Here is a 23,365-nt window from a genome sequence, read left to right as displayed (position 1 = left end):
CAGAGCCCAGGGAGAGGCCAGGAGGGGAGCGCTCCTCACGTTGGTGGAGACCTCACAAAGCTCCACCCTCAGCATGACAGCAAATGGAAGAGGAGGAGCCTGCAAGTGTCACTGCGGCTTGACTTTAATCTTCCTGGTGGCCTTGGGCACCATGAGCCTTGAACTTCATTTAACTTCATCCTCACCCAGCACGGCTCCTAGGATTCCTCTTACAGAAAGCTGCCTCCTTCAAATTCGACGGATATTATTTCAAATATGGCAGCCACTACCCAGGCAGTGGTAACCAGGCACACAAGAACACTGACCCTAGGAGTGAAAACCAGCAAAAACAGCAGACACTGCAACAGGGACAGACAACACAACACACTATAAAGCATCCGGCTTGTCATGTTCAAGTCAAGACAGTAACACAGTAACCACAGATACATAGCGAAGGGTTCTGAGGTGAGGAAAGATTGGGTATATTAGGAGAGGGAACCGAGGTCAGAGTGCTCAGAGCACAGGTTCTCCTCCGTGACTCAGAGCCTCAAATGTGCCCCTTACGTCCGTCCTCCACCCTGGCCCCATCCTGCTCAGACACCTCCCACAGCTGCCTACTGCGCACAGGATGAAGTCCCTCGTTGGTTTCTAGAAGAACCCTTGAGCGGCGTGGGGCCCTGTGGTCAGCGGGAGAGGCAGGCAGGGTGTCGGACTCAGAGACACCGGCCCCGCCTCCACCCACCACGGCCCCTCCCCATCCCCCGCAGCCACCACCGCCCCCTGCTGGCTCCCGATAGGCTGGGGCAGAGGTGACAGCACAGATTTATTCCTGGGAATCTGCACAGTGAGGTGTGGGGTCGGGGTGGATCCCGGGTCGGGAGGCCGTGGGTCACTGGGGGCCCGCGCTCAGCGGCTCCACCCGCAGCCACAGTCCGCCCTCGGCGCGCAGGATCAGCTCCGGCTTCCGGCGCGGCTCCTCCCCAGCCGGCAGGACGCGGAAGCGCAGCAGCGTGAGCGCCAGGACCACCTTCATCTCCGTCATGGCGAACGTCTGCCCGATGCAGTTCCTGCGGCGGGAGTGGGGGCTCGAAGGCGCCCAGGACCCTCATCCCCGCACCATCGCGCCGGAACCTGTCCCGGGACCCCCATCCCCGCACCATCGCGCCGGAACCTGTCCTGGGACCCCCCCATCCCCACCCGCAGGGAGAGTGAAGCCTGGGCCCCCCACGAGGGCTTGCACATCCTTTGAATGCCCCTACCACCCTCATCCCATCCTCGCCTCAGACACCCCCTGCCCTCACCTGGGCCCCGCAGAGAAGGGAATAAAAGCCAGGGGTGATCTCTTCTGGGGGTTTTCTGGGTTGAAGCGGAATGGATCATAGACCTGCGGGCGAGGCCAAGACAGGGCTGCTGGGTGGGGTTTCTCAGGACACCCGACGCCCCCAGAAAAGACAGGTGTGCATGCACAGAAGGCGAAGCCTGTGATTTCCCCAGTCAGGACCCCGCCCCCTCACCAGGTCCTGGGCATGGAGAAGGGGGGAAGGGCCGCACCTCAGGGTCCTGCCAAACTGACGGGTTGTGATGTATCCCGAAGATGCTGATGACACACATGTTCCCTATGGGGGAAGAGAGGGTCCTCGGGACCTGGTCTCCCCTCATGGGACCAATACCCTCCTCCCCTTGACGTTGAGGGCACCTTTGGGGATGACCCGGCCATCCGGGAGCACAATGTCCTGGGTGCAGCATCGGGAAATGGCCGCGACTGGGGGATGCAACCGCAGACTCTCCTTGATGCACATGGTCAGGAAGGGCAACTGGGCCAGGTCGTCCCTAAGGAAACCCCCCAACAATTATCCAGGAAGCCAAAACAGAGACCCCTCAGCCCTCCTCCTTCCCGGTTAGACCCTCTCTCCACCTTCCTCTGACCCTCACTCCTATAACAGGATAAGTTCCACATGGACCAAGGATTGAAGCATTAGAAAATTAATACCACGAAAGTTAGTAGAAGAAAACTTTAGAAACATTTCTGAGGAAAACACAATACTCATAGGGTATCCTTAAAAGTGTTAATATATTTGCATTAAAAAAAGCTTTTTGAATTATATAATTAAAAAGCAAAAAAAAGTAATCTCTATAATGGGCTTATGAAGTTATTTGAATGAATAGGATCCCCTCCACACTCTAAGTTGGGATGACCTAATATTATAAAGGTATCAATTATTTGTAAACTAATCAATATATTCAATGCAATCCAATAAAATCCTAGCTGGCTTTTTTTTTTGTTTTTTTTGTTTTGTTTTGTTTTGTTTTGGAACTTGGTAATCTTATTCAGTTTGAAAGGATTCAACTTCAAGAGCTATGTCATTTTAAAAATAAAAGGTCAAAGAAAGAGAATTCAACCTACCAGATATTAAGATCTATTACCAAAGTGAAGTAATTTAAAAAAAAAAACGGTGTGGTATTATTGCAAGAACAGGAAAACAAACTCATGGAACAAAATAGAGAACTCAGATACTGCACGTGGTTAGATGAAAACTTCGCATCTGGTGAAGGAGGCCCCACAAACCACTGGATGGATGGATAGTTTAGTAGAAAGGGTTCGGACAACTGGTGATGTGGAAACAGAAAGAACTAGATCCTCATCTACTTCATACACAGGATGCTGTCTCCTCTCACATGTGAAAGGTAAGACCATTAGGTTAAAAGAAGATGACCTAGGCGACATCTTTGTGATGTAGGAGTAGGAAGGAATTCTTAAATAAAACCCCAAAAGCTCAAACTGGAAGACAAAAAAATGAATAGATATGCATTGAAATTAAGGATTTCTGTTTAATAAAAGACACCACGGACCAAAAAAAATTCAGATGAGCGATTCACTGTAGATATCTGCAATAAATATATAGATCTAGAACAATATCTTGAATATACAAGGAATTCCTGCAAATCAACAAGAGAGAGACAGATGTGACTCAAGAGAAAAGTAGGCAGAGGACATGATCTAGGAATTCACAGAAGCTCAAACACAAGAGATTTAAAACGTGAAGAGATGCTCAGTCATTGGTTCTCAGAGAAATGGAAATTGTATAGCAATGAGATGTTGCTTCACACCTATTCAAGGCAAGAGCTAAGAAGGTGGGCAATGACGAGGAGGTGTGGGGGTAGAGGGACTTCAAGCACTGATAGTGGAGGTGTGGACAGGGGCTGCCATGCTCGAGGGCTTCAGTATCGTCAGGGAAAGGCAACGTGTGTTTTACGACCCAGCAAGTTGGCTCCCAGGTATAGATCCCAGAGAGATTCTCAGACAGGTGATAGACACATGTACAAAGTGTTCACTGCAGTGATGAGATGGAAGCAGCCTGAGTATTCAGCTGTAAGGGATTGGAGAGGGAAGTACTATATGATGGCTCCAAGCAATAATCTAAAGTGTACATAGACCATGGATGATAAAATCTAATGAAATCGTAGTGCTATGCTTCCGGAAAAGGTGAGAACCAGCATGAGATCTGTAGTATTTGTGAATTTTAAAATACATCCACCCAAAACAAGAAATTATGCAAATAAAAGGATCAAGCTCTCTCGAATCATATTGGTGGAGAACTGAAAGTGGAGAGTTGGGCTGAATGGGAATGAATAAATATTGCATGAAAAAATGATGACAATTAGTCATAAATTGGGGGACATGGTCAACTCCATCCTTCGCACCTGAGGTCCAAAAAGCTAATTAATTAAAATTTTCAAGAATATTTTTTGAACTACCCAACCCGATCATAGAGTTCAAATGGAAAAATAAGAATGCAAGAAAAAATTTGTAAAAACAAATTAATAAGATGGGGCTAACTTTATCAAGTTATTCATACTCTGTCAGAACATACTTTATCAAGTATGAAATGTTTTTTAAAGTATGATAATGAACACTTCTTGGTGCTTATGTATGAATATATAAATAAATAGAACAGAGTAGAGTACAGAAATAAACCCAAATATATAAATTAATTTAGTTTATCATGAAGCTGCTATTATTAAAAATTCTAAGACAAATACAAAATATTCATTAAATTATTTTGAGACAATTAGCCATTTGGAGGAAAAAAGATCCCTACCTCAGTAGTTATACCAATGGATTTCATATGGAACAAAGTATTAAATATAAAAGATAAAAACAAAAGTATTATATAAACAAAATTAAATTTTTAATAAAATATTTTTTTAAATAAATAAACCCATTAGAAGAAAATAAACAAGAGTTTTACAGTTTAGTATTAGAGTGTGAAAGTCTTTTCCAAGCATGATTTTTTTAAAAACCCAGAAGCTATAAAAGAAAAAAGTTAGGGCCAGCCCAGTAGCCTAGTAGTTAAGTTTGCACACTCTGCTTTGGTGGCCCAGGATTCGTGGGTTCGGATCCCAGGCAGAGACCTACACACCGCTCATCAAGCCACAGTGTGGCAGTGTCCCACATATAAAGTAGAGGAAGATTGGCACAGATGTTAGCTCAGGGCAAATCTTCCTCGAGCAAAAAGAGAAAGATTGGCAACAGATCTTAGTTCAGGGCCAATCTTCCTCACCAAAAAAAAAAAAAAAGAAAGAAAAGAAAAGAAAAGAAAAAAGTTAATAAATGTGACTACAAGAAAATGAACCAAAACCAAAAATAAAGTCAAAAGACACTCTCGGGGATAATTTTTGCATAACAGACAAAGAAGTAATTTTCTTTTTATTTAAAGAACCCTTATAAACCAATATGAAAAAAACTAGAAAAAAGCTCAATGTAAAAAGGACAAATTATGCAAACTGAAACTTCACAAAAAAAGAAATGCATGGCTGATCAACATGTGAAAACAGTGCTCAACTTTACCCATACTTAAAGTGATGCTCATTAAAATAACAAAGTATTATATTTCACCTATCAGATTGGCTACAGTTTTAAAGTTTCATAATGCACACTGTTGGTGATTTAAAGTTTTATAATGTGCACTGTTGGTGAGGATGCAAGATAATTGGCACTCTCAAAATCTGTTTGGAGGAGTGGATTTGCTGTGAGCTATTAAGATGCAAAACTCAAATGGTCTTTGATTCAGCAATGCTACTTCTAAGAATTTGTTCTGGAGAGACACCCACATATGTAAGCAAAGGTCAGCATACATGGATGTTCACTACATCATGTTTGCTACAGCAAAAGACTATAGTATACTACAAAACTATACTAATGTCCATTGATAAGGAAATGTTTAAATAAATTATGGTACATCCATATGGTGGAATTCTATACAGCTATCAAAAAGGAAATAGGGATCACTGGTCCTATCACACTACAGGGTAAATCAGTACAGAGATGCCGAAAGGCAATTTGGCAATATGTTATAATTGCAAATATTTTCATATACATCCTCCATAGAGGGACGAGCTGAGTAAACTGCAATGTTGTGCAGCACTCAGAAAAAGGAGCCCTAAGACACGCTGTTGAGTGAGAAGAACAAGTGAGCAAGTGTGTGGGCATGCGTGTATTTCTCTTAAACTGCAACAGTATATACATATATAGACATTCCAAGAGAAAAGAAAGGTCTGAAACGACATATGACAGACTGATGTCTCTAGAGACCCCTCAGGAGACAGAGAAGGAATTAGGCTTGGGGAGAGGGCAACAAAGTTGAAACTAATCTTCTCCATGATGTTTCATTTTGTGCACAAAAAATAGACTTCTTCCTATTATTTTTTTTTCTTAAGATTGGCACCTGAGCTAACTGTTGCCAATCTTCTTTTACTTTTCCCTGCTTTTTCTCCCCAAATCCCCCCAGTACATAGTTGTATATTTAGTTGTGCGTCCTTCTAGTCGTGGCACGTGGGACGCCTCCTCAGCGTGGCCTGTGAGTGGTGCCATGTCCGTGCCCAGGATCCAAACCAGGGAAACCCTGGGCCGCTGAAGTGGAGCGTGTGAAAACCATTCACCCACGGGGCCGGCCCCTTCTTCTCAATATTGATTTTGCAACTCAAAATTAATTTTCTGAAACTTACATTTTATTTAAAAAAATGAAAGGATCTTGAAGTTATATTTTCGATGAGCATGCCTGAATGCTCTGTGTATACTCTCATTTGTAGAGAGACAAGACAGATGAATGAGTGAGTAAGAAAGACTGTGAACAGATAAACGTGGTTATAGACTGAACATCGTCTGAAGGACACAGGAAACCATCGAAGGCGGCCATGGGATTGGGGTGCTGGCATAAGAGAGAGGTGTTAGGGGGCTGGCCCCGTGGCTGAGTGGTTAAGTGCGCGCGCTCCGCTGCAGGCGGCCCAGTGTTTCATTGGTTCGAATCCTGGGCGGGGACATGGCACTGCTCATCAAACCACGCTGAGGCAGCGTCCCACATGCCACAACTAGAAGGACCCACAACAAAGAATATACAACTATGTACCGGGGGGCTTTGGGGAGAAAAAGGAAAAAAATTTTAAAAATCTAAAAAAAAAAAAGAGAGAGAGAGAGGTGTTAGGTGCGTTAACCTACCCTACTGTACTCATTTTTCAATATATCCGTGTACCAAATCATCATGTTGCACACCTTAAACTTATACAATGTTATATGTCAATTATATCTTAATAAAATTGGGAGAAAAAAAGAAGGAGGCTTATATTCACTGTAAACCATTTTGTACTATGTACATTTTTATCAAATGCATAATTTTTTGAAGTTGGGAGAAGCACAAAAACATTTCTCCAACTCACAGGACTGCTGTGCTAAGCAAAGCCTTGAAGTTGAGGGCACTACCTCCAAAGTGTTTGTCCAGTCCAACACCTCCTCACCATCCTTCAGCCCTTGGACCAGAATCTTCCCCCTGGCCCGCTAGGCCCCAGCTCTCCCCGACGTCCGCCCCAGTTTGCCCCTGTAGCTGCAGAAAGATGTTTCTAATACCCATATCCGACCCGTCCCTCCTATACTCAAAGATCTCCCATGGCTCCCATTGCCCTCTTGCATTAGTCATGGACCTCCCTTCCAGAAAGAATGCTGTACAGCTACAAGGAGTGCTTTTAGCTTTTAGCCTCCAGCTATAGGGTCTCCAGGCCCTGCTGCAGCATTCCAGCCAACACCACAGCTACCTGGGCAGCTCCCAGCCGAAGACTGAGCCCAGTGGCCACTATTGCCTTACCATTTCTGCCCAATGTGAGACTCCCCTAAAGGCAGCATCTCTGCCAACTTATCTTTTATCTGGTATTGGCTTTTCAAAGGACTTGAACTGACAGGTTTGGAAACTCGTAACATGGTTTCCAAAGCATTCCAAGAGGGGTTTCCGTTTCCAGCTCCAGCCTCTTCAGGAGCCCCTCTTGTTCCTCATACTGTAAGTTTCATAAGGATACAACCACTGTTACTTCCCCTCAAACTGCCAGGCTCACTCCTGCACGCTTCTGTCCTGGTCTTTGCAGAAGCCATCCCCTTGGCCTGGAGCACTGTCCGCTATCCACATCTAGTGGTGAATTTGTATTCATTGTTCCACTACCCAGCCTCACCTCCTTTCCTCTCTGCCCACACCTGCCCAGGGAGGATTAGAACAGAACTGGACACTGAGTTGGGAAAGGGCAGTTGGGAAAGGATATGTTTACTGAATGAGGAGATGGATGATTTTTTACTCCCAAAGACCTCTTGCAAACCCCTGGAATAGACTATTAGGCGGGAATTGGAGAAGAGAATAAAAATTAAGGGCAGCTTGGCTCTTTGGGGAAAAAATGCAACATCAGGCAGAAAAAAAGAAAGGGAGAAGTGCATTTACTGAATCCATTCTGAGTGGCATCTGTTCTACACACATTGCTGCAGCTCTGTGGGGGAGAGACTCCCCACCCTCCCTACCAATTTACAGAGGACAAAAGTGGCATAAAGAAAAGAGAATTGATTTTATTAGTCACATAGCAAGTTAGTGGGGCAATAAGTGTGGACACTCAGATCTTTCTGTCTCAAAAGTCTGCAAACTTTCTCCTGCTCTCCAGGCTGGGTACCAGACCCTACATGTGGGCTCTGCTCCTATTCCCACTAAGTAGAAATGACAGAGGGGTTCAGGAACAGACCATGTGCACCTGCACTCACCACTCAATCTCTTTAGGCTCGCGGTCCCTCAGGAGCTCTCGCACCTCCTGCCGGCACCGCTCCTGGTGCTCCGGGTGCCTCGCGAGGTTGTACAGAACCCAGGAGAGGCCGCTGGCTGTGGTGTCATGTCCTGAGAGGCAGCCAGACAGGTTTGGGTCTCTGAGTGGCTTCAGCACCAGAAGGTGGACAGCGCCCTGACATTAAGGCCCTCAGGGAGGATAGGGAGGATGGGGGACGATGAGGTTGCCCAGGGACCACCAGCCAAGTCCCTGGGATAGAAAGACCCCTGCCCCTTCTGTATTCTCACCCCCAAACATAAAGGTGTCAGCTTCAGCTCGGATGTCCTCATCTGGCAGTTCCTTCCCATCTTCATCCTGGAGAAAGGACAAGAAGACCCTTTGAATCACACCAGCTCTGAGGGTGCCTGAGTCTAACCTGAACAGTCCCTGAAGCTCCATCATCCAAGTGGGATCCTTCTCTCATCATCTCCAGAGCCCACCCCACAAGCCTCCTCCCTGGTCTCCTGCCTCCTCCTTACTCCTTCCAGGCAGCCTTCTACGGAGTCATGCCTAAAACTTATCTCTGACCTGTCCCTTCCTTCCTCATACACCTTCACTAGCACCCTCTGGATCAAATCTAAGTTCTCCTATCTGACATTTGAAATCAAGGTCCATCCTACCTCTTGAATTCAGATCCCAGAGAAGCCCACCTTGGCCAGCAGGAGCACATCGATGAAGTCCAAAGTCTTGGTCTTAGCCTTAGCCTTGAGGAGGTCATGCGAATCCTGGCTAAAAAGAGTGCGGCGCCGCTCCTGGATGACAGCATCTGTGAAGTCGTGCACCAGGTCACAGGCCCTACGGAAGCGCCGCCCGTTGGGAGTGAGGTAGTACAGGAAGTCCATGTGCATGAAGATCTGGTGGTGCCGTTTTGTCACAAGAGCACTGAGCTCCAAGATGGCAGCAATATATTCGCTGGGATTCCTGCAGACCCAGGCCAGAGAGAGCATTATGAAGCAGCTTCTCAACTCATGGGAAACCCTAGGAGCACCTCCCAGCCAGAAACCCAGGACCACATGCCATCCATAAAAGAGTGCCCTCATCATGCTTCTCTCTCTGCCTCCCATATCTGTGAGCTGTCTCATGTCCTAGACACCAGGGCAAAGCTTGAGAATCACATTCATCTCCTCTTTCTCCTACACAATATCTGATCCTGCCCATTCTTCCTCAGTTTCTCCCAAATCTGCTGCATTTTCTCCACCAAGTTCAGGCCTACTCCTCTCCATGGTCTCCTTGCATCCTGTGTCTACACAAGTCTTCTCTAGAGTCAGATGTCCAAGCTCAGCTTTGACCATGATCCTCATCTGCTCAAACACCTTCCATGGCTCCTTGGAAACCTTAGGATCAAGTTCATATTCCTTTGCCTGGCTTTTGAATGTCATTAAGATCTACCCCTGCCTACACCTCCAATCCTATTTCCCAGGTGTCTCTACATTGTTGTACACACTCTGCTCGTCCTAGCCTCCTGGCCTGTATCAAACATTTCTACCTACCCAAAAGGATTGCTCTCTCTCTTTCCCCTTCCCTGCTTCAGTGTCCGGCTCGGACCCTTCTCCTCCAGGAAGGCCCTTCTGATTGCCCTGGTCAGTCCTCCCTCTGTCTATTCCCTTGCATCTATGGCCCATGTTCCGAGGCCCTGGGCCAGGACTCACTCCTGGCAGTTGCTGTCGAAACTGAAGACACATTTCTGCAGACTGTCGAGGGTCATGAGGCTGATGTGCTCAAACATGTCCAGATGGGCACTGCCCTCCGAGGCCAGGCGCTTCCACTTGGCCTGGACAGAGAAGGGGCAGAGCCGGGGATGGGATGGGGCCTCCCCTGAGCCACGCCCCAACCCAAGACCAGGACAGGCTCCCAAGACCCAGTCTCGTGGCCCCAGGCACCCCTCCCCTGGAGAAGCAGGCATGAGTGGGAGTGGACGCTATTACCATGAGGACATGAAGACCCCACAGCTGGGGGTCAGGTGGCCTGGGTTCAAGGTTCAGCTCTGTGTGCAGAGCAGAAAGTTCAGTTCATTGGGTCAGTTCATAGCCCTCCTCTGGGCTCCACCGCTCAAATCTTCAGTAATACTTAATATAACCTTCTCTGGTGTTGGACAAATCAGGTTAGAATCCCAGGTCCATCACTCATAGTTCACTTACTAGCTATGTGAACTCTGGCAAGCTCCCTAACCTCTCTGACCTTCCATTTCATCGTCTATAATGTGGCAATAATAATCATCTCTACCTCATAGGCTTGTGAAAATTAAATTAGACAACATACGCCATGGCATTGAATACCATTTCTGGTATGTGGTAAGCACTAAATCACTGTTAGCTATCATCATCATCTTCATCATTATCATAGCGGCAGCTGACGACAGAAACGTCCCCATTCCTTTGTTCCTCCGTATACCCTATTCCTATGCAGTGAGACTCTGCAGCTCTTCCATTAGGAGATAGAACCTCTTTCTCCACCTCTCGAATCTGAGCTGGATGTGGGACTTGCTTCAGCCAATAGAAAAAGGTGGAAATCATGGTGTGCTAGTTCTGAAACAAGGCTTCAAGAGGTACCGCATCTTTCTGCTCACTCTCTTAGATCCCAGTCTGCACCATGCAACTGAGCCTAGGCTAGCCTACTGGAGGATGAGAGACAAATGCAGGAATCCATTTGTCCTACCAAGGCCACCCTCGACAAACGACAGCCAGTCAAGCCCCAAACATGTATTAGAGCTGAGCCTGAATCAGCAGAGCTGCCCACCAAACCCATCCATGACCACAGACAGATGAGTGATTCCAGCTGAGATGAGAAGACTTGATGGATCCATCATCTTGTGAGCAATAACAGACACTAGTTCTTTCAAGCCCGTGGTGTGTCATGCAGAAAGAGCTACTATGCAACCTTCATCATTACTATCTTGAATATACAGAGCTTCAGTGAGGCAGGCTAGAAACTAAAGCCTTCTGGGTACCTACTATGTGCCAGGAACATGAATCCATTACATCATCTTGACCACCCTTTAAGAAGGGATTATTATCCCCATTTTACAGATAAGGAAATGAGGCTTGGAGAGAAAAAGCAATGACCCCAAAGCCATCCAGCAGAGCCAGGACTCCAGATGTGTGTCTGAGGCCTCTCCCCATTTCCCAAGGCTCCAGCTGGGACCCTGGGTTCAAGGAACTCACGTGCATGATGTCTGCACTCTTGTTGAAAATCTTTATATAGGACTTTAAGATTTCGAAGTGGAAGGCAGGTGTCAGCAGGCGGCGGTGGTGGCTCCACTTGTCACCAGCACTCAGCAGGAGCCCGTCCCCTAGTAGAGGCAGCCACAAGGAGTAGTGAAGGATAGTGTCTTCCTCTAGCCCCCAAGGTTATCCCCAACTCCCTTTGCCCATAGTTACTCACCCAGCCAGGGCTTCAGGAAGCTGTAGAAATACATATCCTTAGGTGCGATGGCAGCTGACATGAGAGGTAAGCCATCAGGGGCCATGGAGAGGGGGAGGGGAGGGACTTTTGAGGTGGGGTGGAGCCTCGGCCAGGGGTCTGCCCTCCCCCTCCACGCCCAGCATAGAAGGAGTAGGGCCAAGGGCAGAGGAAGCTGGGAGGAGGGGTGAGGTGAAGGGGGACCAGACCAGGCAGCAGCACAGAGTAGAGCAAAGGCAGAGCCCACAGACGCACCCCTAGTGCTTAGAGGCACCCCAACATGGCACAACACATCGCAGCATGGCTCGACATGGCTCCTACATGATCCAACATGTTCTAAACACCTGAGCACAGCCCAGCACTCTACAAAACGCCTTCATAGGGACCTGGGACACCGTGTCTGGTCAGCACCATCTGATATCTCCTGAGACATCTGACATGACCCCACCATGTGTTAACACGTACTGACATGAAACAACATGTATGACACACCCTGACATGACACAGCATGCTCTAACATGGGACTGAGACAATCTGACATGACCTCAGTGTGAGCCACAGATGGGCCCTAGACAGGATTTACAGTCCCATTAATGTGCCAGACATGGCCCAGGTATGACACAGACTTCCTCAGCATTCTCCTCCACACCATATTTGCTGTTAAGTGCTTTTGTTCAAGGGCTCCCTTGTCCTTAAAAAGACCAGAGCATGCTGCCCCCATCAGATGCTGAGATCCACCCACCATGAAGAGCTGCCACTGCTCCCTCCAGCCTCTAGACCAGACCCCCAGGGCCAATCAGACACAGCTGACCACCCTGGGGTCTGGTGGATCTTCTCTCACAATAGTCTGGCCATTTCCCAGCCCCAAATCACCTTTCAGCTTAGGGTCCCTTCCATCAGAGGCAGACAGGGCAGCTGAGAACACATAGAACTAAGAAGGAAACGTCAGCATGCTATGTGACCTTGAGAAGCCATTATGCCTGCCTGACCCTCAGCTTCCTCACCCAGGAAATACCCACCTAGCAAGGATGCTGGTGGATGGTCATCTGTGGTATCTGCCTGTCCAGCATCCATCCCATGTCCTGGAACTAGCACTCCACAGTCTCTCCACTTTCATTCCATGTAGTTAGAAGGGTGGCCATGCCACCCCATCCTCTGCTCCAGAGCTGGACATATGGCCCTAAGCCTTGTCAACCAAGTCACAGTGATTAGATGAGGAATTGGTCCCTGTGACCCAAGCCAGGCCAATTTCATGGAATCCTGCAACTTTCCCTGGGTCTGTGAGGAATGAGCTCACTTGTCCACGGGGGCTGAGCTTCTGGGACTCATGTTTACCAGCAGGAGAGTGAAGCCATCACAGAGGAACACAGAACTACAAAGATGAAGACAGATTCCCAATGGCATTGTTTGAAGACCTGGATGCAGCTGTGCCTGAAGACAACACTCCCTGAGCTTTTCAATCAATAGATTCTCTTTTTTACTTAGATCAACAGTATTGAGTTTCCTCCACTCAAAAATGAAAGAGATTTTGGCAACCAGAGAGAGCCAAGGACCTGCCCAGAATCACCCAGCAGGTTAGTGGCATAGCTGGGTCTCTGTTGACGCTGTCCATTCCCCTTGCTCAGCCTGGTCTGTCCAGGGGTAAGAAGGGCTGAAAGCAAAGGGAGGAAAGAGGCTGGGGTCGGAGGCTCCTGGAAGAGATACCTGGGGCCTGGAGCAGGGGGGCAACGAACTTAGGGTGGACGAGCCGCAGGATGGGGTAGAGGGGTCCCATCCACCAGAGGTGGACGTCACGGAAGTAGTGGCCCAGGTCCTCCACCAGCCGCAAGCCCTCCTCGTTGCTCTTCGCCTGGGGATAGGAGTAGACGAGGCCAGACCTGGCCTCAGAAACGACAACTGCCCTCTGCACCCACCCTACCCACCACACCCCCATGCACTCCCTTCTCCTCTTCTGCCTGGATTATTGATCTACACCTCTCTCCATCTCACTAAGGCAGCTTCTCTCTGTTGGTCTCTGTCTTTTTTTGTGTCTATATATCTATATGCCTCTCCTGTCCCCTCACTCTCTACATCTCTCTGTTTCTTTAGGCAGATAAATAGATAGATAGACAGACAGTGTATGGATGGACAGATAGATGATGGATGGATAGATAGACAGACAGATAGACAATTAGGTACAAGATAGATGGATAGATGGTGGACAGATGGATGGATGTAAAGATAGATAACGTATGTATGGATAGATAGATGACTAGATTGTGGATGGATAAATGATAGATGGCTGGATATATATAGAAAGAAAGATAGATGATGGATGGATGGATAGATGATTAGATGATGGATGAATAGACGATGGATTTATAGTTGGATAGATAAACAGATAATGGATAGATGATGACTCGATGATAGATGGATAAATGATAGATGGATAGATAGGGTAGATAGATAGATAGATAGATAGATAGATAGATAGATAGATAGATGAAGGGGTAGATAGATAACTAGATGATAGATGGAGAGATGATTAGATGATGGATGGATGGATAAATTGATAGATAGATGTGTTTGTATCTCTGTACATACACGCTTCTTTTACTGTTTATCTGTCTCTGCATCCTTCTCTCTCTCTCTTTCCCTCCCTCTTTCTCTGTATCTCTCTCTTTCCCTGACCCTGTTTCTCTGTCCATCTCTCCAGCTCCTCATCTGTTTCTCCTCTTCGCTACCTTCCATGGCTCGCCCTCAGAAACCATCACCTCTCCCTGGGTGGTCTTGAAATCCTGCTCACTCTGCTCCCCTCTCCACTTTTCTTTGCCTCTCACTCAGATCACCCCACCTGCACTGCAGGTGCTGGCTCTCTCACCCCCAGGCCTTAGAGTGGGCTCTTCCTCTCCATAGAATACACATTCTCTTCTTTTCTTAAAAAATTCATACTCATCATTCCAGACCCACTTCCAACAACTCTTCCTCCAAGAAGCCCTCCAGACTGCTCAAATGGCAGAAGTCTTGCTTCCCCTCTGTGGTCCCCCAGCCCCTGTCTCTCTCCCTCAGGCCCATCCTGACAACAAGATTGGAGGCGACTCTGTCTAGCTCTGTGTGTTCAAGATTGAGGGTTCCTCCAGGGAAGAGCCAGGTCTGAATTTCCCCACAGATACCAAGCAGTGTCTCGAACACCAGAATGGGGGTGGCAAATAAAAGAAAGAAGAAAAAGATGGCCAAGGGCACCCTAGAACAAGAGGGGACTTTGAACCTGTAGGGGTCACAGAAGCTTGGCAGGGAGGGCTTGCAGCCCTTGAATGATGCTACGGTACCCACCATCATGTCTCAGGGGGGATCTGTGGTGATGGTGACAGAACAGGTGATGTTTGGATGGCAGAGAATGACAAGAGGGGCCCATCCAGGTCACAAATCCCTGGGGGTAGTTGGCCAACAGCTGAGTTACGTCTCTCAAGTCCTCCTCTGTCGGGGGAAACTGCAAGCAAGGAGGGGCCATCACTCCCCAGAAGCAGCCACGACATGTGCCCCCTGCAGCCTCTGCAGTGGACACTGTGTCCAGATTCTGCAGGGATGGGGGAATCCAGGCTTCCTGCTGCTCCTTTCCTCTCAGGGCAGGAGGGTCCCTGAGACCTCTCCAAGTCCCAAGGGAGCAACCAGGGCACAGGGAGAAGACACGCTCTGCACACAGAGGCCGACCTTGGCTCCAGAAGATGGATTTCCCTCATCCTGGGAGTGATTGCAGCCACGGGGCGGCCACAGGGGGAGGTGCTCAAGGGGGAGGTTTGTGGGCAGGAGGGTGGACTCAGGACTAGACCCAGGGGCTCATTCTCACATATTTTCAACTCCACATGGCCTCTGGTTACTTGAATGGTGAAGGGTCTGCAGTCCCAAGACCCTCCAGCCCAGGCTGATGCCAGAGAAGGGGCCTGAACTCTGACCATCAACCAGGAGGGCAGCTCCCACCTATGAGCCCCTTCTGAGGGCTGGCCGCTATGCACGCTGCATCCTGTGTATCTATGTCTCACAGTGCATCTCGTCTGTCTCTCTATCTCTGACACCGTGTCCTGTCTGTCTCTCTGTCTCTCACAGTGCGTCCTGTCTGTCTCTCTCTCACAGTGTGCCCTATCTGTCTATCTCTCACAGTGCCTCCTGTCTGTCTCTCTGTCTCTCACAGTGCATCCTCTCTGTCTGCCTATCTCTCACAATGCGTCCTGTCTGTCTCTATCTCTCCCAGTGTGTTCCATCTCTCTCTCTCTCCTGAACCTATCAGCTTACCCACCAATTGTTCCATTTCCAGATGAACAAACTCAGCCTATGTCCTCCAATATGAAAAGAGGGTGGGTCACCTCCCAGTGGTGTTTCCTCTTCAGTCCCTCAGGATGTTTCATCCAAGCCTCACCATTACCCCCAGGTGCTCCAGGCAGGTGAACATAAGTCATTCCACCTTGTCACCCTCTCCCTGCTCTCCGAGGACCCTGGGGTGAAGATTCAAGGCATGTGAAGAAATTGACAAGAAAGGGAGAGCCACTCTGCCAAGGTCACACAGCAAGGGGGACTGCAGGAGGGATGACTAAGACTGGCCTCCACAGCCGAGCCATTGGAGGGGGAGGAAGAACTGCAGTAACTTTATAACGTCCCTGCTGTCCCGGGGCATGGTGAGAACATCCCAAGATGCAGAATCTCAGGAACGCCTCACGATAAACCTGGGTCATCCTGTTCTGCAGTAAGCTGGTCTGGGGGAAGGGGTGGGAAGGAGCTGGACACTCATCCCTTTGGCCTGGATAACCAATGGAGGTGATGGCAGGTTTTTCCCAGGCCTGGGGCATGGCCTCAACCACAACATCAGCCAACATTTATTGTCTACTGTATGTCAGCTCCTGGGCTGGGCACTGTAGATGTCATGTCTGCTCACAGAGCTACCGTCTAGTGGGAGAGAAAAATAATCAAGCAGCAGTTGGACAATTGACTGTCTCAGCATGAACAGGGCCCAGTCAGAGGTTAAGGTTTGAGGGGCCCAGAAAGGGTTGTAGAAGGCAGTTACACGTGAGCTGAAAATGGGAGGTTAAGGGGGATCAAGCGGGTGACCGCAGAAGGGAAGCACTTCCAGACAGAGAAGCAGCAGGAGCAAAGGCTCTGGGGGGGGCTTGGCTCGTGGGGGAGAGCAGGGGCTCGGAGTGCCCAGGCTGTGGGTGGCGGGGGCAGCAGGGCCCGCCGGGCAGCATTTAGTCCTTGTCTTCAGAGCGACAGGCAGTCATTGAATGGTTCTCAGTTGACATGTGGTGTGATCTAAACTAAATTTCAGAGAAATGCCTCCAGGGCTAAAGAGAAAGTGGGCGACAGAGGACAAGCGTGGCGATAAGGAGGCCGGAAAGGAGGCTGGGAGAAGCTTCCGGGAGAAAGATGACAAGGGACGGAGCCGAGGTGGCAGCAGCATGCAGAGAGGGGGCGGACTGAGGAGAGATCCTGCAGGCAGCACAGCCGGACATGCTGAAGGACCAGATGTGCAAGTGAGAGAAGAGGAGGGTCAGGGGACCCCAAAGTACGGGACGTGGGCGATGGGAAGCACGGGCTGCACGGAGGACGGGGCAGGATCCAGGAGGAGGCGTGAGTTCTGACTCTGATTTGCTGAAATGAGGTGTGTGTGAGATTCCACATGAGAAGACGAGGATGGGGCTGGACATGCAGCCTTGGGCTCAGGAGAGATGTGAATGTGAGTTCACTCACAGAGGGAACTGGTGGTCCACTCAGGAGCTGGAGCCCTGGGTAACGAGGTGGCCTCAGGAGAGAGAGGAGACAGACGAGGGCTTAGGATCCCAGGGGGTCCCTACATAGAAAGGTGGGGTGGAGGAGCCAAGACGGGAGACAGAGGGGCCACAGGGAGACCAGGCGAGGGTGGCATCTTGGAACCAAGAGGAAAAGGAGGTTCCAAGAGGACAGGGTGATCAGCAAGGTCAGAGAGCTGCCATGAAGTGGATGAGATGGGATTTAGGAACCTGGGTGTCACGGTCATCTTGGGGGAGCATGAAGAGGTGGGGGACCAGGCTGGAGCAGGTGAGGAGCAAAGGGGAAATGGAGGCAACAAGTGAAGACTAGTGTTTGTCCACAAGGAGACAGCAGAGTGAGTGGACTGGAGGTCTGGGTGCAGAACGAGGTGACTTGGAGGTGGGAGGGGGTAGTTTACATGTCACCCCTGTGTCCTGTTTTGTGACCTTCTCTAGCATCATCACGGAGAAGAGCTCAGAGGACTTGGGTGGTTGAGCTCAGACAGGGCAAAGGTTTTCCAAGAGGCTGTGAAGGAAAGCCCAACGGGCAAGAGACTTCAGCCCATGTGCAAAGGCTGAGCATCTAAGCTGGATGTGTCCAAGGGAGTGGGGTTGGAAGGAAACTGTCGGACTGGGGTGTAGAGCAGACTGGACACCCCGGCAAGATCCAAAGGGTAAAAAAAGAAGGAAAAAGAAGCTGGAAAGAAGAGGAGGCCATGGTCAGAGAGTGCGACACTCAGTTCAGTGGCTTTGGAGGCGATGCCTTTACGCGTGGTGACAAAATCCAAAGAGGAATGTGGCAGTACCGGGCCGGCGGAGCACAGGGGACAGTCCTCTGAGGATGAGGCTGCGATGGTGAGCCAGGAGCCCCCTCCCAGGAGGTTTGGCCATGAAGGCAGAGGCCAGAATGACTCCTTCATAAGGGTAAGTGGTCAACTTCTTTCCAAGTTGGGCGATAGGGCCCACTGATCTATCTTGGGGGTAGGAGGCAAGACAGGAAAAGAAAGCACCTGAGGGAGGGGAGGAGAAGGAGAGACTGCCCATATCTCACCTCCAGCCCAGCTGTGTCCCGGGGGGAAGGGGGCTGAGGTCTGAGTTAATTCTTGTGGGGCAGTGGAAGCCCAAGAGGAGCAGACACTGGCCAGAGGCCGTCAGACACAGGCCAGCAGCGAGCGGACCCTGGACAGTGCCCTGAAGAGGCCTCAAGCTCAGTGGTGGAGACTGGGGACACAAGGGGACCCAGCACTGTGCAGCCCGCCCTGGGAGCCTCTCAGAGCTGCGCTAATGGATCCAGAGCAGGCTTGGGGTGGGGACAAGGACGTGGCAAAGGCGTGGGATGGTAGAGCAGAGGAACTAGTGAGTGAGCAAGGAGGGGCCGCCTGAGCCTCCCTCTCACTTCCGCTCTCCTAGATCCCAGCCCAACCTGAGCCCCATTCCCAACCCCTCAGGAAGTCCACCCACCCTGATGCCCCAGACCCCTCCTGCTGCCACACTCACCAGGCCCAGGTGACCCCAAAACCAGTTCCGTTTGGGGGGCTGCGGGAAGCATCGCAGGCGGCAGCAGTTGTCATAGAAGGTGTAGGTCCAGGCCAGGACGCGGGCCAGGAGCCAGGAGGCCCCGCCCAGCAGCAGGAGCAGCCACGGGGAGGCTGCCACGGGCCCGAGTCCCAGCCAGGACAGGCTCAGCCACGGCATCCTGCAGGGCACACGGGGTGGAGGGCGAGCTCCTGGGGCCCAGGAAAAGAAAATTATTGGTGAGCTCCAGGCAGAGACAGACAGCTGACAAAGAGGGCAAGGACCAAGGGTGTGAGGGACAGGACAGGGAGGGGCAGGAATGGTGAGGGCTGGGGCCAGGGCAGGGAGGGCTCAGAGAAGGGCTCAGAGAGGGGAGGGGGTCCATGGAAATCCAGAGGGAAGGAAGAAAGAGACAGAAAGACAGACAGAGACACAGAGACAGACAGAGGAGAAGAGATAAAGAGGAAGAGAGACAAAGGAGGAAAGGCCCAAACTAATCAGTGGGAAGTTTCCAGAGGCTCCAGTTACAGGAAACCACCGTCCTGGTCCCAGCCAGCTAGCTCCCTGGAGCCACCCCTGCCGTGGGCAGCGCCCTCCCCACCCCAGGCCAGCACCTCCAGCCCTGGACCCCAGCCGGGCACCTTCTGTCTGGAGCAGTTTGTCCCACACAACTTCCTCTCCCCTGCTTCTGGGAAGTCTTTGTCTCAGGCCCAACCTGTGAAGTGGGGGAGGCTGGCAGGGCCAGGCTGGGCCAGCCAATCCCAACACGCCTGCTTACTTCCTCCCCACCTGGCTGCAGGCCCAGATGGAGGTGGGGGAGGGGATCCAGTGTTGTCAAGAGAGGCTTATGAACCAGCTCAGGGCCACACAGTGTGGATGCTGGATCTTCAGGACTCAGCACCTTCCTCGTGGGGTGGAGGGGGCAAGTTGAGGGGAGGGCAAAGGTGTCTCTGGGCCCCAAGTTTACAGCTGCAGCTGCCCTTCCCATTCCAGGGTGTGAGAGGTGAAAGGTTGCATCTGAGAGTTCAGGTGCCAGGTGAGCAAGGCCAGGCCAAACCTTGTCCCCACACATCTCCTGGGCTCTTGTCCACATGAGGGGCCAGGAGGGCATCATGCACTGTTTCTTGGTGCGGAATCAGAAAGCTCAGAGACAGGGAGCCTCTGGCCCCAGGACAGCACAGCCTGGCAGGAAGTCAAGACCTGCCTCCAGGCAGCCCAGGGCCTGCGTTAAGACATGAGTGCTGGGAACAGGAACGAAGCCCCCAGCCTCGTGAGGCTCACCCACACCAGACTCTGGGGTAAGGAGCCCCGTCAGGCGAGGGCATGTGGAGGAGTGGGGGGTGAGGCTGCAGGGGGTCATGAGAGCACGGGATACAGACAGCGGAGGGCAGAGCTGGGAGAGCCTGGGTGGAGTCCTGCCCGTCCTCACTCTGACTGTGGGCTGTGCCAGCCCTCTCTGGGCTCAGGGTTCCATCTGGGAAACAGGATGTCAGATGAGGGCCTGAAGGGGGCACATCTTGTCCAGATCCTGTCCCGAACTCCCCTGTGATGTAGTCTCAGCCTCTGTGAGGTCTCCCCGCAATCAGAGGAGGGTGAGTTTGAAGGATGCAGCTGCTGAGTGAGAGGACTGGGACAGACATTCCTCCTGCAACTGGCAGAACGTTAGGGAAATGCCCACAGTTTCCTCGCCCTCACAATTCTTCCAGCCATACCTGATCCAGCTTTAGGTGCTGGGCCCTGGATCTCTCAGTACGTCTGGATGAACTACCCTAGATTCCTCTCTCTGCTGGGGGAGGTGGGGGTGTGGTCCACCTCCTGAAGGTCCATCTGGAGAAGAGCCAGGGCATGGTACATGAGAGGCAGCAGGGCTGGTCAGATAGGCCTGGGGAGAAGCAGGAGGAAAGAAGAGGAAACAGAGGTTCAGAGAGGTGCAATAACTCCCTCCAGCCACACAGCAAAATAATTCAACATGACAGCACAGGTGAGAGTGACTCCTGACACATAGTGGGTGCTCATTAACTAATTAGGGAAGAAAGGGACTTTTGTAGCCATGAATTCTAAGAACTGGACCTCAAAATGTGGTCCTCAGACCAGCAGCATGGGCATTACCAGCCACATCTTGGAAATGCACAATTTCGGCCTCTAACCCAGGCCCACAAAGGTGAGGGCTAGAAATTTTTTGCCGCTGTCCCCAATAAAAGCAGGAGTTTATTTCCTTTCTCCTTGAATCTGGGCTGGCCTGGGCCTGCTTAACCAATGGTGCGTGTGGAGGTCACGCAAGCAGTGGGCAGCGAGGAGATCTCACGCCTGATGCTGACATTTGCTCGCGGGGCTCGGCCCCTCAGCACGCAGTTGCCGTGAGGTGCGGAGGCCCAAGCCACGTGGAAAGGCCTCCCTCGTGTAGAGCTCTGATCAACAGCGGCGCTGACTTCCCAGCCAACAGCTGGTATCGACTGCAGCCACGGCACGGAGCCGTTTGGACATCCGGCCCAGTGGAGCCTCCAGACGACCACGGCCGCGGATGCCATCACGCATACAGAGCCGTCCAGCCGAGCCAGCCGACATGCGAATCAGAAGAGAGAATGGAGTGGTCGCTGCTCGAGGCCACGGAGTCTAGGGACTGTCTGTGCTGCAGCAGCAGGCCATCCTGCCCAACTCCATCAGAATTCACATTTGGGGCAGACGCCCAGGCCTTCATGTGCAGGTCCCAGCTGGCGAGGTGCTGCTTTCAGAGCCCTGAGTCAGGCTCTGCAAGTCACTCAGGACCCTCAGCCTCAGTGTCTTCATTTGTAAAATGAGCAGAAAAATCCATACTCGCCAGGGCTGTGTGTTTATCGAGAACCTGCTGCATACCAAGCTCTGTTCTGCATGCTGGGGGTGCAGCCGTGAGCACAGCAGACGGCGACCTTGCCGTCAAGGGGCTCGCATCCAGTGGGGAGACGGGCAAAAATTGAATACATAAGCAAGAACGTATCAGATAGTGACAGTAAGGTGAGGGCTTCCAGGAGGAGGCGACCTTTGAGCAAGACCCGAATGAAGAGGGGACTGGGCTGTGTTGTTGAAAGGGCCCCGGGGACAGAGGTGATGTGCCCAGCAGTGGGCACAGGCAAGGGAATTCTTGTTCCTCCAACATCTGCTCCATGATGACAGTCAGTGTCCTTAGGGAAACCAGCCAGGTGGCAAAATTTGGTCCAACATTCAATCTAGAAGCAGGTATTGAAGATTCCTTCACCACAACCAAGAACTCAAACCCCAGCAGGCCTCGGGTGCCATGGAAGGGCAGAGGCCAGCAGCCGGGCCCAGCTTCCTGGGTCATGTGACAGCAGGGGAAAGGGGGCCAGCGTGGCAGGCAGGGAGCCTCATGTCGGGGTGTGTTCTGAGCCTGAGGAGGCTGGAGCATCTCCAGTAGTTTCTCATCCAACACGGAATGTGTCAGCTGTCAGATCACAGCAGCCTGGCTTATGGAATGTCCTCAGCCAGTGGTGGAGCAGGGAGCCATGCACAGGAAGACACAGGCTGGTCCTTCTCCAGGGTCCCTCCACCACACCCAGAGCCAGGCAGGGGGCATTCATACGTCAGACCAGCGATGGTCACTCTGTGAGTCTCCAGCTTCAGGCACAGCCATCCGCCCCCACGAGCCTCAGTCTCCACATCTGTCAAATGGGCCTGAGAACAGCTCCACGTTGCAAGTGTCCATCAGACACAGGCAGAGAAGCTCCCGTCAAAGTGATGTGCTAGTCAGGGTCCCATCCACACACTGACTTCTGAGTGTGTGTGGGCCTCTGCGTGCGCAACATCTGCACCTGCATTGAAGACGCCAGGACCCACCCTCACAGCTGCCACTGTAGGAAGCAGAACTGGAATCTTCGTCCTTTCAACTTGGTACGTGTCTCTAATGTGCCCCCTCACTGAGCTGCTGTAACTTTTACCACTAAAACATACTTTTAAAATCAATAAGGACTTGGCACAGAGGAAGGCACACGGCTGGCACACAAAACGTGAGCAGCTCATACTTTGTGTCACCATGGAGACACACCTCCCAGGAACAGGCCTGAGGTCTGCAGGAATGAGCACGCAGGCTGCCTGTTGGCTGGAGTTTCACCTTTTCTTGCTCGGCCATTGGGAAGGAACAAGTTCTGGATTCAGCCAGAAGCGAGTTCAAATCCCAGCTCTGCTATTCACTAGCTGTGTGACCCTGAGCAAGTCACTTGCCCTCTCTGAGCCTCATGTCCTCCTCAGTAAAATAGAGAGGTGGATGCATCCTCCCACGTAATTCACTCCTCAACAACAAACTGTACTTCAGCACCTGCTCTGTACCAGGCACGGTGCTAGGACCCAGGACCCGGGATGAACAAGACAAGATGAGGTCTCTGCATAGCGGTGCTGATGTGCAATGGGGAAGCCAACAGGAAATGAGACCAAGTCCGCCAATGCTGGCAGTGATAAAGGAGATTAACAGAGTGGGATGCGTTAGAACGTGGCCAAGGGGGCTGTTCTGGGTGGGGCAATTAGGGAGGGCCTCCCTGAGGAGGTGACCTGTGAACAGAAACCTGAGTGGGCTGTGAATAAGACCGCCCCCTGAAGCCGCCCCA

The 23,365-nt window shown here is 51.0% G+C and overlaps 1 protein-coding gene across 9 annotated transcripts; it reads right to left on the bottom strand.

Moving 5' to 3' along the window:
- Nucleotides 1–369: 369 nt before the first annotated feature.
- LOC106839059 (cytochrome P450 4F6-like) lies at nt 370–19,573 on the bottom strand. Of its 9 annotated transcripts, none has more exons than XM_044779328.2 (13): nt 19,415–19,573; nt 18,756–18,985; nt 13,207–13,351; nt 11,485–11,538; nt 11,265–11,392; nt 9,753–9,874; nt 8,754–9,024; nt 8,352–8,418; nt 8,045–8,174; nt 1,676–1,809; nt 1,531–1,595; nt 1,281–1,363; nt 370–1,046 (listed from the first exon to the last, which is right to left on the bottom strand). In XM_044779328.2, the coding sequence occupies exons 2-13, from the start codon at nt 18,951–18,953 to the stop codon at nt 869–871; spliced, it is 1,575 nt and encodes a 524-aa protein (XP_044635263.2). In that variant the 5' UTR covers nt 18,954–18,985; nt 19,415–19,573; the 3' UTR covers nt 370–868. The 9 variants fall into 9 exon arrangements, with proteins under 9 accessions (XP_044635263.2, XP_070375389.1, XP_044635265.2 ...); XM_070519288.1 differs by having other exon boundaries at nt 13,207–13,379; nt 18,756–18,954; XM_044779330.2 differs by having other exon boundaries at nt 13,207–13,379; nt 19,415–19,472.
- Between the last annotated feature and the right edge of the window lie 3,792 nt (nt 19,574–23,365).

Source organism: Equus asinus, chromosome 10 (genome assembly GCF_041296235.1).
Source record: "Equus asinus isolate D_3611 breed Donkey chromosome 10, EquAss-T2T_v2, whole genome shotgun sequence".
Classification (NCBI taxonomy): domain Eukaryota; kingdom Metazoa; phylum Chordata; class Mammalia; order Perissodactyla; family Equidae; genus Equus; species Equus asinus.
Note: the sequence above shows the minus strand (reverse complement) of the source record. Positions and strands in the feature narration are given on the sequence as shown.

What these genes read in the sequence shown, in the direction of transcription:
- LOC106839059 (XM_044779328.2), bottom strand. Translation starts at nt 18,953, where the DNA reads ATGCCGTGGCTGAGCCTGTCCTGGCTGGGACTCGGGCCCGTGGCAGCC. An exon ending in CTTCCTGAAGCCCTGGCTGG is followed by an intron (nt 11,393 to 11,484) that starts GTGAGTAACTAT and finishes TGCCTCTACTAG; the next exon opens with GGGACGGGCTCCTGCTGAGT. An exon ending in CCCTTCTCTGCGGGGCCCAG is followed by an intron (nt 1,047 to 1,280) that starts GTGAGGGCAGGG and finishes CTCCCGCCGCAG; the next exon opens with GAACTGCATCGGGCAGACGT.